Source organism: Sesamum indicum, linkage group LG10 (assembly GCF_026168435.1).
Source record: "Sesamum indicum cultivar Baizhima isolate 11 linkage group LG10, ASM2616843v1, whole genome shotgun sequence".
Taxonomy (NCBI): Eukaryota; Viridiplantae; Streptophyta; class Magnoliopsida; order Lamiales; family Pedaliaceae; genus Sesamum; species Sesamum indicum.
In genome coordinates this window covers 5,313,808-5,330,251 of record NC_142666.1, presented here as the reverse complement: position 1 = coordinate 5,330,251, position 16,444 = coordinate 5,313,808, and the positions used below count along the sequence as shown (strand labels likewise).

At 34.1% G+C, this 16,444-nt stretch overlaps 1 protein-coding gene and 1 pseudogene across 2 annotated transcripts; one reads left to right on the top strand and one right to left on the bottom strand.

Annotated features, from left to right (window-relative positions):
* Positions 1-1,608: 1,608 nt before the first annotated feature.
* Positions 1,609-4,725, top strand: LOC105172349 (peptidoglycan-binding LysM domain-containing protein). Of its 2 annotated transcripts, none has more exons than XM_011093734.3 (2): positions 1,609-2,112; positions 4,074-4,725. In XM_011093734.3, exons 1-2 carry the CDS (start codon positions 1,678-1,680, stop codon positions 4,452-4,454), a joined length of 816 nt encoding a protein of 271 aa, XP_011092036.1. In that variant the 5' UTR covers positions 1,609-1,677; the 3' UTR covers positions 4,455-4,725. The 2 variants fall into 2 exon arrangements, 1 of the variants encoding a protein (XP_011092036.1); XR_016068030.1 differs by lacking the exon at positions 4,074-4,725 and adding an exon at positions 3,725-4,067 and having other exon boundaries at positions 1,974-2,112.
* A 3,128-nt stretch (positions 4,726-7,853) lies between these two features.
* LOC105172777 (aldehyde oxidase GLOX pseudogene) lies at positions 7,854-9,861 on the bottom strand (annotated as a pseudogene).
* Positions 9,862-16,444: the final 6,583 nt, after the last annotated feature.

Sequence of the window (16,444 nt, the reverse complement as noted above, 5' to 3'; positions counted from 1 at the left end):
TATAAAAGAGATATGATTTGACAATGAACAATAATTTTTGTTTTCCAAATCCCAACATCAAACTTACACTACTTATTTTAAAATATATTAGATTACCTATTAAAACAAATCTAAACGTACACTCTATCTCCACAACATACTTATTAATCTCTATTTTTTCTTCTCTATTTTCAAAATACAAAATAAAATAATCAGAAAATAGAAGAACAAAATGCATAAAACCTCCCTGTGTTTAGAAAGTATGCAAAAAACACCCTCATGTTTTCAGAATAAGCTAAAACCCCCCCTCCTATTTTGTTTTAGTTAGCAAAAAACCCCCTATTCTGTTAGCAACTGACGGAAAGTGGAGGAAATGCGCGTCAACTGCATTTCGTAGTCATTTTCTGCGGTTTAGATTCATATTTAATGATACTTTGGACTAAAATACCCCTCTATGGGTCTATATAACATACAAAGACCTTTTTTAGCTTGTTTTGTATCTTCCTTTTGTCATTTCTCACCTTAAAAAATAAATTAAAATTTGCCATATTAAATTTAAATTGAAATATTAAATTAAATTATATTTAAATTCAAATTTTTATAATTGTTAATTATTAAATCTAACTATTATTTTTAATTAATTAAAATATATATTTAATTACAATAATTATTATTAATTAGTCAAAATATTTAATTATTATAATATATTTTAATTAATATAATTAAAATTAATTAAAAAATTAAAAAAATGGGGATTTTCGCCCCTTTTTCACCAAAAACTTAAAAATAAATTTTTGGAGCAGTCCGGACAAATTTTCAACGGCCAATGGTACCATTCGAGTCCTCTCTTCGAGACGAACATTTCCATACCTTCAATTTGAGTTTTCGTCAATCATAGAGAGTGGGCTCAAGTCACGACCTTCGAATATATTTTCAATCGATTTGTCTTCGTCCGATCGAATCTCGATCTCAAACCACCACCATCAGACTCGTTTCTTCAAGACGATTCTAATGAGATTGGCCTCACTCAATTTGATAAAGAATTTATGGAGATACGATGATTTTAATAAATATTAGCCGCCGACGATGAGAATTAGGGAAAGTCGGGGGTGTGGGGGGGCTATGGGGTAGGATGGGTAGTTAGTTTTTTTTTTTTAAAAAAATATATAATAATAATATATTTTTAAAATTTTAGATTATTTATATATAATATAAGTTAAATAATTTATTGAATTTAGATCTTTTATTTTTTTAAAATCTAACGATTGAGATTAATTGATTAGATCTAACGATCAGTATTTGATAAAAAAAGATCCAACGGTCATTAATATAAGAAATAATATATAATAAGTAAGGGCATAACGATTATTTTTTAAAAAATTAACACCTTCAGTTGGATTTAACGGAGAGGGGGCGACTGAGCTGAGTTTTAGAAAACATAGGGGGCTTTTAGCGTATTCTCATAACAAGAGAATTCTTTTTACAAATTTTTTCAAATATAAGAGATTTTATGCATTTTGTCCGAAATAAAATCAAACATAAAGGAGATCTCCTACTTTTATTAACTTAAAAAATTACAATAATTTTTTAATCTTTAAATTAGTCGCACACTGATTTGAGCAAGGCTTGGCTGCACCCTACTTGAAAACTACATTCGAGGCGCATATTTACACACACCTCATCCTCAAGAAGGAGACAATGGGCTGCTGCGGCGAGGTCGACGACGATGCACCACCATCGCCTCTGGCGGCGCCGCCTTCAGATCTCCTCGAACCGCTCAATTCCCTTCGGCGCCAAGCCTCACTCTCCTCCGGCGCCGACATCACAATTTCCCCAATAAATTCCAACTTCTCGGCTCTACTCTGCAAGGATACTCTCCATACCATTTTAGAGAAGCTGGCGCTTGCAGACCTTGCCCGCGCGGCATGCGTTTGCCGCCTCTGGCGATCGCTGGCCTCCGACAGGGAGATGCAGATTCGGGCCTTCATGTCTCCGTGGAAGCTTCGAGATGTTATCGGAAACCCTAGCTCCGGCAGCTTCTGGAGAGATAATTCCCTCTCGAAATTCGCGGTTTCCCACCGCGTTTCCCGCGGCGACTCCATCGCTAGCCTCGCCGTCAAGTACTCCGTTCAGGTGAAGTCACATGCCAATCCAATTTCGTGTTTACTTCCATGTATTGATTATGTGTATAGTCGTAGACCTTTTTCTGGTGAATTTATCGAGCGTATGTTAATCTAACTCAATGCAGATTGTTTTTTAAATGCTTATTCTGCCATTTCCAAAACGTACTCTGTGTTTGGTTCCGCAGAACTGTTGTCCTAAAACTAGACTTAGTGGAAGATCTACTGAGGTTCACTAGAATTATTTCCTAATACAATTTTATAGCCCTGAGTCCACACAGTATGATTTTTTGTATAATTATTACTCAGCTTTTAGAGGCAGATGAACAAAAGATGTATCATAACTTTCTTAACTATGTTTATTTTCTTATAGCTATACACTAGTTTAACCATATTTTACATGTATTTGAACACAAAAAATAGTTTCTTTGCTAGCATGTGGGCTCTGAATCAGATCATTTCTGTTGCATTTTCTCTATATCTGAGAATGGTGATTTTTTTTTCTACTTTTGACTCCTACTGAGGATTTGAGTTTACTTAAGCAGATCATTAGCTTATGTAAATTTGAGATACTTCTTTGAGATGTTTCATTGTCAAAATTGAGTTTAAGATTTGTCTAAATAATTGAAATAGTTGTAGTACTACCTTCTTATGGGAATTCTTTCTGAACTTATTAAAATTTTCATTCTTTCATATGATGTTAATTTGAAATGAATGTCATTGAAATTTGAATTCTCAGTGTTCTTTGCAGATGTAGAGACCAGGACTAGCTGTACTTTTTGCGCTATGTCAGGAGGAATTTAGACAAAATTGTGTATAATATGAACTAATTTTGAATTATTGAAATTAAAAGATAAATTCTCTATAAGAAAGGTTGCATATATTTCCTTAATACCATTACTGCTGCTCTTGTTCTTTTGGTGTGTTTTTAATCTTAGAGCTCGGTTTGTTTGATGGATTGGATTCTAGATTGATTGATAAATTATTCTAGTGATTAAAAGTTTATGTAGTACAACGTTTTGGTTGGAAGGCTTACGTGTGATATAATAAGATGTAAGGTGTAATTTTTGAGTCATTTGTGGGATGTAATGGATATGGGGTGTATCTCCTCAAGTATTCGTCTTGTTTTTTGGTCTACTTGCCTCCTTTGTTCCCCATCCCTCTCTTCTACCATCTTCTTCTTTACCCTGGCTTCTACACCACTCACTGCTTGCTCTACTTTCTTGGCTCTTGCCTCCTTCTTCTTTCCATTTGTGTTTCTCTCCCTTTTTCCACTGCAGCACCTACCATTATACACAACATTGCTTCCACCCGCTGCACCCACCATCAAGGTAGATCTGTTGCCTTTGATGAATTTTTTTATCATTTTTTTGAATTTTGTGATTATTTCTTTATTAATCAGCTGGCTTCGCCCAGTTTTTTTCAAGCCCCAGCCAAAAAGGGCTGGGGCTTCATAGCTGTGCCATGGATTATGGTGCGCCATGGCGTCGCTATAAGCAACTAAGCACCATTTTACAGAAATGGCACTGAGCCAGGGCAATGAACGCCATTAATAACTATGGTCTTTCCATCATTTTTTATATCACTACGAGCAATATGCATTGATGATTTTCAATTGCTGACAGGTTATGGACATAAAACGCTTAAATAATATGATGAGCGACCATGGGATATACTCCAGGGAGCGGTTGCCTTTGATGAATTTTTTTATCATTTTTTTGAATTTTGTGATTATTTTTTTTATTAATCAGCTGGCTTCGCCCAGTTTTTTTCAAGCCCCAGCCAAAAAGGGCTGGGGCTTCATAGCTGTGCCATAGATTATGGTGCGCCATGGCGTCGCCATAAGCAACTAAGCACCATTTTACAGAAATGGCACTGAGCCAGGGCAATGAACGCCATTAATAACTATGGTCTTTCCATCATTTTTTATATAACTACGAGCAATATGCATTGATGATTTTCAATTGCTGACAGGTTATGGACATAAAACGCTTAAATAATATGATGAGCGACCATGGGATATACTCCAGGGAGCGGTTGCTGATCCCCGTGAGCAAACCAGAAGTTCTGATAAACTCCATGTGCTACATAGAAGTAGATACCCATGCAAAAAGAGAGGTTGTCGTACTCTATCTTGATGGTGGTCCTGGTCTTGACAGAAATCTCAACAGCCTTTTGAATAGGCTGTCCGCCGAACGCGCCAAAAGAAGGGTGATAGACTCATTGAAGAGGAGCATGCATGTGGACGATGGCACTGCTCAATATTACTTGTCTGCATCTAATGGCGATCCTCGAGCTGCACTTACACAATTCTCTGAAGATCTAAGCTGGGAAAGGCAGGTTGGGATGGCATAGTCTGTGACGCAGAGACAATGCATTATTGATTGATCTGTTTGAAATTCACAAGAACTGTTGAAAATGGATGCACTTTATAATATTAAGTTCATCGGTGTCTTTATTCCTGTAAAGTCCATATATCAGCCATCAGGACCTGTGGGAATCTTTTCCCTCATCTGGCTGTCACTGTGTATGTGGTTATTCTGTGATCTGTGAGTTGTACATAAATAAGATTATGGTATGAGAAAGCATTTTGTATAGTATTGTATCATATTTCAACCTTTCTCTATTCCTATGGGCAACTATTTTATTTGTATGCTTTTCAATGTTCCAAAGTGTTCACATTACCTGATAGAGTAATATAGATTTCATAATAGTAGTAAGACAGATAAACAACTCAAACTACAGAAAAATGCCTCTTGTTCTTGTTCTTTATCCCCTTCTGCCTCTTCTGCAGCTTTTCTAGTTTACCACCCACTCTTCCATGGATCCTTCTCCCTCATCTGCCTTTGGTTTTTTAGCTCTTTTAGCTTACCGGTAAAAATTCTTATTTGGATCTTGTGGTTCCTAGTGTTGGGGTGTTGCCCAACTCTAAGAGTTGATTTGAAGCTGAGACTCAAGGCAACGATGGTAACTCTGCTGAAAATGCAAGCTTGAGAAAGCAATTTGTTGATCTTTCTACTAGGGCTGTGCATGTTACCTCCTGCCATGGAGCGGATGGAAGTTCTCGTGGACATGCCGTTACTCTTCTCGTTAGTGGTTGAATCCTCAGAACCATTCTTGGCATGTTAAATCTAGAAGCCGGAGCTCTCATTCAAGATTTGATCAAAATCAGAGGACTTCAAAAGTTTCCTTGAAGATGATAGTGCTCAAATCCTTTGATTCAGCCTAATTCTAAAGCTGGTGCCAACTCCCCCCATCCTAAGAAATGGGTCAAGCTTTCCCAAGCTGATTCTTGTCCCAAACCTTCCTTTAGTTTGAAATTCATTGAACCTGAAAATAGAGATGGAAATTGTTTGTCTGACCGCTCCTACAGGTGTCATATAAAATGTGAAGCCCAATTGGTCCCATTGTCTTGTTGGATATTTCATTGAGAATTCCTTTACTTTTCCATAGACAAGATCACTATTAGCATCTGGGCTTCTACTGGTTTCATTGAAGTTCTGGCTGACGATTAGGGGTTTATTTTTCTTCCAATTTCACAATGATCAAGCTTGCAAATCTATTCTTAAAGCAAGCCCTTGACTCTTTGCAAGTAGATCCTAATCCTTCAGCAATGGCATCCCAGGATTTCTTTCTCCAAAGATTCACACTGCAACATACCTTTATGGACTAAGGTTTCTAATGTGTCGGTTTCTCTCTTGATAAAGAAGGTTTGAATATTACTAGTGGTGTTGGAAAGCCCTTTCACGTCGATTCTTCCACTGAAAATCAGCAAGGAATTAGCTATGCTGGAGTTTATGTTGAAGTCACAGCTAATAAGCCCCTTCCCAAAAGCTTTAATCTTGAGATTCAAAGGGATCAGTTTATTGAAATTGATGTCGACTCTCAATGAAAACTGAAATTGTGCCTTTTCTTTGATGTCTTTGGCCATAATGAAGTGAATTATTCTTTCAGATTTTCTGAGGAGAGTAAACTGTCAATGCATCCTTCTCCCCCACGAGTTGAAATTTCTCTACTTGTTGTTCTCCTACTGCCATGAATCATGAGGATTGTGTTGCAGATAGACCAAAGAATTGCTGAAATTTTGGATGTCCACCCTGGTGTTTGTGACCCTTGTATAAGTTTTTTGCATCGCCCTGATTATGGTAGTTCTAGTCTTCTTAATCACGGTAGTCACTCTAGTGATCTCGTTACTTCTGCTCTGTCAGACCAAAATGTGCATCGAAAGTGTGGTCACTAATCCTACCAACATCCTAAAGTTATAGTTCTAGTTTCTAGCCCGGTGGAAGTGGTGATTCCCTCAAATTCTAAGTCAGCTGATGATAGTTCCACAACTTCTTTCACATTTTCTTCCAAGATGGTGGTGATTTTAATGCAGTCCCGTTTAGGCATGAAAGAGTTGAGGTTTCTGAGAATTGGACATCCACCTCGACCATTGCTTGAACAATGCTTGCTTGGATGATCCCATCCCAATTCCCAAATCAGTTAGCTTGGAATACAATCTATACTATATATAATTGAAAAGTACTCCATTGGTGTTCTAAATTTATTAGTGATTGAGACAAGAAAATCAATTAAAAGGAAGATCAAATCCTTTCCATAAAAAAAACAAGAGATCAAGATGGTACGGTTTGCATTATATTGTATTTATTAGATTAACCCTTACAAATAAATTGTACCACAAATTAATGGTAGTCGATAACATATGTCGTCATCGCCCACCCAGATTTGGGCACGAGACGTCCTGGGCGACAATACCCGTCCAGCCCAGGTTGTTGATGCCCAGACGTGACGGCCGATGGAGGTAGAGCGGCGACCCTCCATCAACTTCTATATATAAATATTATGTATGTATAATTAAATAGTTGTTTGGTTTATGAAAAAAAATGCAAGCAATCCCCTGTGATATTATAAATGAGCAAATTATCCCTCTACAAAAAAAAAAAAAAAAAATAGCAACTTACGTCCCTATATTTTTCAAAATATAGCAATTTGTCTTCTTGTGCTTTTTAAAATAAAGCAATTTACCTCCTTAGACATGGAGGTAAATTGCTTCATTTTAAAAAATATAAGGAGATAAATTGCTATTTTTTAATCATTTATGAGGCAATTTACTTATTCGTAATATCACAAAAAGGTAAATTGCACTAAGCCTTTACTTTATACATAATTGTATATAAATGTGAAATATATTTTTAAAATACATAAAATTTGGAGCATTCGGTTTTAATTATTGAAGATCAATAGTTATTAAAAGTTGATTAGATCCTACGGTTCTGATGCGATCATAAAAGATCCAACAGTCATTATAATAACAATAATTTATAATATATAAGGGTACAATAGGAACTTACAAAAAAAAATTAATATTGTTAAGTACAACAAATGGCAAGAGGAACAAGTGCAAGAAATATAGGGAGTTTTTTTACCTATTTTTTAACACAAATAATTTTTGACTGAATTTATATAACACAGGGGTGTTATGCAATTTTCCAAAAATTGAGCTTAGGTTATGGAATGCAATCACCCCACTTCTCATTGACAAGAACTTCCTCAACCTTTTAGTACTCTATTCGATTAAAAGTTGTTCTAATAATCTCTAGTGAGTTTGAGACCTCTAGCAAAAAAACTTGAATAGTCCCTTTCATAGAGGTGGTAAATTTGGTAATCACTTTAGTACCTCGGTAATGACTGCTACGTGATAAACAGTACACTTGCTTTTAGATCTCATCACATAATTAAAAGAAGCCTTGAGATACAATAACAAAATACAAAGACAAAATCATGTTTGAAGTTTCAAATAGAATATATGGTGTATACAAAATGCAGCATTAACTTTAGTTACATATATAGTTGAACCCCTTTTCCTACTTGATTTGGACCCAAATGCCTTGACTAGGAACTTCTCGATAAACCACAAACAAAAGATAGTATCCGGGTGGAGCAAGAATATTTGAACCCGGTGTCATGACCCGAACTTGATAATTTGATCCCCCAAGAGATATCACACTAGCGCTAATCCCAGTGCTATTAGTAAGAACCAATAGTCTTTGGTTCATTGAAAATGAGTGTGTAGTAAATGGTGGTGCAACCATTGTCACGGTGATAAAACCTCTATTTATTCTGCCTTGAGCTTTGAAATTAATAACAAGTTGCTGTCCATATCCGATTTGAGAATGTGAAGCAGGTGAGACAATCATAGGACGCACACGTATCAAATGTGGATCCAAATAGTCAGGTGAAAATGCTTCCATCGTCAAATCAGTTGGAAAAACAACCCCCGTGAAATTATAGTATGCATGGGGATTGCTTCCACTAACAAGAATACGGCCATCACGTAATAAGATCGCAGTTGAGTGGTACATTCGAGGAATTGTACTCGAATTTTGGGCTTCAAATCTCAATCCAACAGGATTATTGGGTCGGTAAATAACTGGTGTCAATACTGGATTACGACCTAAATCCCACCCAGCAGTACCTGAGGATGCCCCGTTGATGATGAGTATATTGCCATTTGGTAGCAACACCATGTCACCCATGACTCGAGCCAAGGGCATGGTCTCCATGACCCACTGTGGATTTGGGTCACTTATTCGAATCCTCCAGCAGGTGTTAAGGGCCCCAACAAAGTTTCCATTATTTGCACTAGTAAAAGATCCTTTTGGTGCACCACCACAGACCAAAACTTCAGCGGTAACATTTGCTCCACCTTGCAAGTCCCTAAGTGGAAGCAAAACTGCAGATCCTGAACTAGGATAACTTCTCGGATCCCCACCTGGGATTGTTGGGTAGTTTCTCACCACCAGCCCATTAACATAATCAAACAAGATAGCTCGATTGTTGGCGAAAATGAATAAATTCCCATCCGTGTTCAAGAAAACAAATGGGTACAAATTGTTCTCAATTCTTGGGTCATTAGTCTGGGAAAGGAATGGCAGATTATATGATTGATCTGCTCCAGTTTTCTTAGGGTAAAATTCATAACCGAATTGCCCACGACCACCAACAATAATTTGCCTACCATCTGGCAGAATATGATTGGTGGCATACCACCTTCTCTGTCTAAGAGCAACATCAAATTCTTGCCAATCACAAGAATCATCGCTACATGGTTTGTAAACTCTAACGTTGCGGTCGCCGTCATTGAACCCACCAGTTTGCATTAAAGAGCCATCTGGCATGGCGGAGCCGGAGGAGCACCAAACATCAGTGAGCACGTTGAGAGGTCGAATGGAGTTGGAAGCTACGTCATACTCAACGGAATGAGCAGTGCAATCAACTTTAAGGGTTAGGTCATTGGGGTCATTGCGGCATTGGTTATTGGGGAGAGAAATATTGGAGGGTCCAAAATCTGTACGGTCGAAAATGACAACACGATCTGTATTGAGGAGCTGCATGTGCATGGCGGAGACGCCTATGTTGGAGAGGACGAGGTTCCACTTGCCACCGCCAGGTGCAGCCAGTGTGAGAATGTGTTGCTGGTATGGCAGCAAGAGTAGTTGTATGAGGAGGTAATGGAGAAGAGGAACAAGAATGAGAGTCGGGGTTGTCGCCATGGGTGGTTTTTTTTGTTTTTCCTTGCTCTCGATGGTGTTTGTAATTGAGACTTTAGATGTTTGTGAGTTGTGGTCATGTATGGAGTTTGGTTGGGCTACATATAGTAGTGCATTTGCTTGGATAGGAGTTTGGTTTTGGGTTTGTGAAAGCTCTTTCCTGGAATCAATAATTGCTTCTTCACATCCTTCAATTCAAACACACTAATGTTTCCTAACCCAAGTGAGATTTTCAGACAGTGATCCAATTATTGGATGCTATCAAACGTTTGACTTTTCACTTCAAAATGTATGTCCATCTACCATTCATGTATCATTTATATGAATATGTTTAATTGTCGATTCCTACGTACTAGACATGAGTGTTAACTATCCAGCATGACAGATCAGTGAGTGATGCTTTTTCATACAAGAGAAGCTTCAATTAACATTGTTTTATTTCTCCTGTTGAAAGCTTTCATCCCTATATATTCTGTTATCCTCACTCAACTTATACTTTTTTGTTTTAATTAGGTAGATTAGCTCCATGTTGTTTGACATAGTGCCAATCATTGATCAGACCGTTTTAATACGTGTTAGATGCATTTAATATTGATTAATTCATTCTCGTCGTGGAATATCTGCTAATCATTGTTCAACGATTTTGGAGGGCTGTTACCTAAAATTCTCAATTATTAAATGCTGTAAGTAATGGAACTTTTATGGATCATATATAGTGCTATATTTTATTTAGAAGGAATTTGGGTAAATTCACTCAAAAGTTTTTATAAATTTATACATTTTTTTATAATTTAAAGTATAAGATCTTATCAATGCAATGAAGAAGTCTGAACGTGAATGTGAATCCTATTACACAAAGAATTTAGTAACCTACTTCACATAAAATTAATTAATATAATTAAAAAAATATAATTTTAGTCCTGTAATTTACGAGGTTTGCATTTTGGATCTTGCGCGAATAGATTTTTGCAATTTTAATCTTGTAACTTTAAAAATTTGACGATTTTCATTGTTTTGGTTGGAAAATTGTATGCCACTTGCACATGACCTTATTAAATTATAATTGTATAGTTTTGTAACTTGGGGGTGTTGCCATTTTAGTCCTATAACTTAGGGGAGTTAATATTTTTTTTTTCGGTAAAGGTAAATTGCTTTAAGAAAAATCGTAATGTACAGTTATATGGCTGATGTTGTGTGCTATGAAATTTGTCATAATCTATACAATGCTATCGTACTAATTTTATTCGGCAATTCTGCACTAAGTATACATAATCGAATTTCGTCTAGAATAATCTTAGCCATTGCCAATGGGTCTCGATCTAATTGCTGAAATTTTCTCCTATTGCGCTCCTGCCAAATGTGATATACTAGAGATGCTAATAGATTGCGATAGACGGCGTTAACCACGTGCTTTCCCCGCCACTTTAATTAATTTGTAGTTAATAGTTAATATTTTTATCCTACATTAATTAATTTGTAGGACTCAAATTGCAAGTAAAATGCAGTTCCAGCTAAATTGGTTAGAAAAGAACTAAAATTTCCAAAAGAATCATAATTTTACAGGATTAATTGCGAAAAATCAATTTATACAGAACTAAAGACGCTGCTCCTTTAAGTTACAGTACTAAAATTACTATTTTTCAATCACAAAAAGAATTATAACTTACTTCTCATAAAATTATTTAAGCAGCCTAAACATAGAAGATATTATTATCCTAAACTATAGAATTCTAAAACTCCAAACTTGTTTCGCATGAGGCTTAGCTCACTTGGCGAAGTTGAGGCTCCAAGTCATGGGTTTGAACCCCTCATGTGCGTGCGATGTTGTTTCTATTACATGTAGGTGTTGGTTAGATTTAGTTTATTTGATATTATCGATCAGGGTAAGATTGTCGTAATGATCTTTATTAGATATTTGACAAGAATAATGTAATTTATTTATTTCGATTAATAACAATTTATTACTCTTAATAAAAAAAAATCTGAAACACATAATACAATTTCAGGAAAGAAAAGACACATAATGCAAACGACTAAAGTAGAAGAATACAAAATTATTACATAATTGTCATTAAAAATGTTTGAAATAAACAAAGGAGAAGAAAACTCAACTTATCGATATTCTTTATAAGGAGGCAGTGAGATTTTCAGACAGTGATCTAATGATTGGATGTTATCAAACGTTTGACTTTTTTCTTCAAAACGTACGTCCATCTACCATCCATGTATATATGTATATGTTTAATTGTGGATTCCTACGTACTAGACAAGTTCCAATCAATATTGCTTTATTTCTCTTGTTCAAAGCTTTCACTTTCGTCGTGGAATGTCTGTTTGTTCGTTTCAATGTATTAGACGTGGGATTTGATTTCAGCATTGTCCATCAATCGAAAAAGGATAATGTTTTTATTAAAAAATTCTGATACAAATTGAGTTTAGTTAAATTTAAATTTATTATATATTAAATATAATATATTTATTATATCAATGTGCAGATGAAAATAATCAGGTTTGAATATAGTTTTGATCGTTAAATTTTGGCAATTCGACATTTTTATTATTTATTTTTTTAGGAATATAAAAAAGTCCAGCAATTTTTTGATATTTCGGAATTTTGGTCATTTCGATGCTCGATTTTATCAAAATCATCGGAATAAATTATGTACGCCTCACGTGGTTTATTTAAATTGAAACTTTTGCTCTAATTGGTTCATTTTCCCAATATGGAAGAAAAAATAAAAAAAATAACGTGGTACATGATTTATTCCTAAAATATTTGCAAAATCTGGCACCCAAAGAACCAAAATTGCGAAATATCAAAAAGTTGCAGGACCTTTTTCCAATCCCTAGAAAGATAAAACATAAAAGTGCAAAAAAATCTCAGAGGAACGTGATTTATTATGACAACTTTTACAAAATTCGGTACCGAAAGAACAAAAATTACAAACTATCAAAAATATTACAGGACTATTTTGCAACTCTAAAAAAATAAAGAATAAAAATATCAAAGTGGCAAACTTATAAGACCAAAAATATATGTACGTCGAAATAATCACATTAACACTTGGCCAAAAACATTTCTTACAATTAAAAACTATGCTAAATATTTTGATCATAGATAAAATTATGCGAATGTTGAGTAACCATCATTAAGTTTTTGTATCGATTTTGTTTGATCATGATATATAATATTGATTTATCATATCTTTTAAGTTGTCATTTAGTGGAGGTTTTATTTTAGAAAATTGACTTATTACATCCTTATAATTTTGAAATATTTAATGTTGATTAGATGCAATTTATTATATTGCTTCGCTATGTCAACATACGATAATGTAATGCGACAAGTGAATGCTTACAAAGAATAACTCATATCCATATTATTTATTAAGCTTTTGGGAGTTAGAGTAACCAACTCTAGTAGAAAAATTAAATGTACGTATATAAAATCAAATTTATTTATTTTTATACAAAATGGCCATTTTTAAAATGTAATAAAAAAAAATCTGCTGCCAAACTTATTCCAATTATAAGAGCTCGGATTTATTGATTCGATCCGAGCTATTCTATTCATAAATATTTAAAATTAATAAAAATTATTTTAAAAAGTATCTGTTATAACCAGTTATTTATTTTATTTTTTTGTTTTTTTTTGTATCATTAAATAAAAATACAAAAATATAAATTATGCACATGCATCGAATTTGCTCTGAGATTAACTTTTGTTTAATGTACAACAAGTAGTTAAAGTAATTTCATATATATATATATATATATTTAATTTAGACACGATTAAAAACCAGTAGAAAAAATGTGATGTTTTCGCTGTGGTTAATTACTATGGCCAAAAGAAGAAAATAGTGGCAAATACGAATCAATCAATGCTTCGCAATGGCTATTGGCTGTTGTTTCTGTAAGTGTAACCAAAATATTAGTTACGGCAAATGTTTTGGGTATGGCTAAAAATCATGGGAAATATTGACCAGTCAAAAACTAACTTTTTACTTTAGTTTTATTTAACCATGGTTAATAGTATTGATTTATCATGATTTTTAAGCCATGGTCATTTATAATATAGCGAAAATTCAATTTTTTTTTATAGTGAACCTTTTATTAATGACAAAATTTTAAACTCTGAACATCATTAATTGAATGTTTCGTTGAACTCTGATACAAAAATATTTAAGAAATAATTTTATCATATTGAATAAAACTCAAAATTTCATCATTAATATTATTTTGATATTGAATTGATGTTTTTCATTTATTTTTCTATTATCTATTCATATAATCACCTAATTCATTCATATATATGATATTTTATATGTATACAAATATTATAATTGCTCTCCGTCAATAATAGTTTAATTTGTTGGTGAGCATGGATTTTTTTTTATGAGTGGTCAACATGGATTTATAATCAAGGCATTCTATCCTGTTTGACTTTGATTGATATTAGGTTCTTTCAGTAGGATGTATATATATAGACATTCTGTTCTTCAACTTAAAACATTTAATGATTACAATCGTACTCTGATCAATAATATCAGATAAATGAGATTTAAACAACACCTACTATGCAATAGAATAATATCTCATGCATATAGTAAAGTTTGAACCAATGACTTTTAAAATTATGGGGCCTCAACTTTGTCGGGAGGAGGTAGTTTAATAAAGCTGGATTAAAGATAATACCATAAAGACCTGAGGGCATTATCTTTAAGACAACAGCAACTGCTACTACTTCCTAAGATTTTCTCACTCTAAAGGCTCATTCAAAAACCATTGAAGGCAAAGTATCACAAGGGGTTCCGAAAGGGGCCTTATTTGGCACAAAATTAGATACTTCTATTTCTGTAAGTGATCATAGAAACTAATAGCAGCTGACGAATGAGGAAAGCAGGGCTAGCCTCACTTGCATATGCGTGGACCATAAAGAGCTAGCATCGATACTAGACGAGACGGCTATAATTGGTATTTTTGGAGCTATGATAGTAAGGAGTGAGGGGCAGCATACTGCTCATTCCCCATTGGGGACCGAGGAGGTAGTTATAGTTTGGTAGGGTGAATGCGACCGCAAACATAATTTAAGGATGAAAAATATATTTAACCCTTTAATTAATACAACCCATTTTGAATCCAAATTAAAATATCTTAAACCCATCCCAATCCAACCCAAAGCTCGGAATAGATTGGGGTTCCAACCCATATGGCCAGCACTAATTAGAAATATAATTTATTTATTGTCATTTACTTATATCATATACATTAGTAGAAAGTTTATATTTATATACATGTGAGGATCGATAATCGTCAAATATATCATGAATTTATTTTATTGTTATCTAATTCGAAATCCAATAGTTGATACAATCATATTGACACTAATGTTACTGCATTAAAGTTGGACATACATTTGAATAATGGATCTATCGTTATCACAATAAAAAAACAAAATATGCTTGCGCCAGAAATTCGAGACAAATTGCAACAAAAGCATGAAAATCCGTCACAAATTCATCCCAAATTCAAACGCAAATTGGTGGGATTTCAAAATTTTTCTGGGCGGAGGAAATTCAATTATGCGCATTTTCCAAATTTCTTGAACTGTTTTTGAGACTGATTTTGCATTAGAAATATACTTCTTTTAATGTTTCCATAGTTCTTGCAAAAGAACTGCATCACGCATAAGAATTCATCGCAAATTATGTCAATTTTGCCCTAAAACTAATGTTGTTGCCAGTCTGTCTCAAATTGCGACAAAATTTACAACAAATTTGCAATAACGCCCACTCTTCCAGTTAATCTGTCCCCAATTCATCTCAAATTAGCCACAGTGCAGCCATTTGTTGAAACTTTGTTGCAAATCCATAACAAAATGGCTTTAGCAACTAATTTTTCCATGGATCGGGACGAAAATTTATACATCCAAGTTTGTGCTAGTTTTGCGACGAATTTTGTGACAAACATTTTTCGTAAAAATTTACCAAACTTCTTCAATGGATTTAACAACAAATCAACATCCGTTGCATGATCCATCGAAAATTGCAATGAGCTATATCCGTCCCTGAAATCTATTTTATTGTAGTGTAAGAAAAATGTATATGCACATTATACGTATATTTAATGTAAATTAGAAGATTAATACGGTTTAAAATAGAAAATTCAATACGAAATAGGGATCTGTACTGTTTGTTAGTGACCATAAATTTGCATGCAAGAAAAGAATTTTATGCAGTTTGACCTGCTGGTAACGATTAGATTATGTTCTTTTATGCTATGAGTTATAGTGTAAATATATTAATTAATGATATTTCATTCCCATTACAAGAATCATTGGTCCGTGGCCACGACGTTGTTCAAGGTTTCAATACGAAATAGGGAACTATTTCAACAACACTTATATTATATTTTGTGACATGGTGTTCTTGTACGTATATAATTAATAATATTTTATATTTAAAGTATATTATAAATAAGAATAAACTATATAAAATAATGTATTATATTATCAAAACGAAAAGAATGAAAGAAAGAACAGAAAATTAATTTATCAATTAGTATAAAATTTGAAAAATTCAATAAGTAAGTTACTAGTTAATTGAAGGGCATTTTTTGCTTCACACAAAAGTGGTGCGGTTGTGTCATTAACTGTTATTTATGAGTGTGGAGGATAATGTATAGATTATACTCGATTTATTTATTGTTGGTGAGGGGAAGCAAATACATTACAAGTCTTATTTTATTAGGAATCCTTCGTAAAATCTCACAATCAAATGTAACAAAAAAATT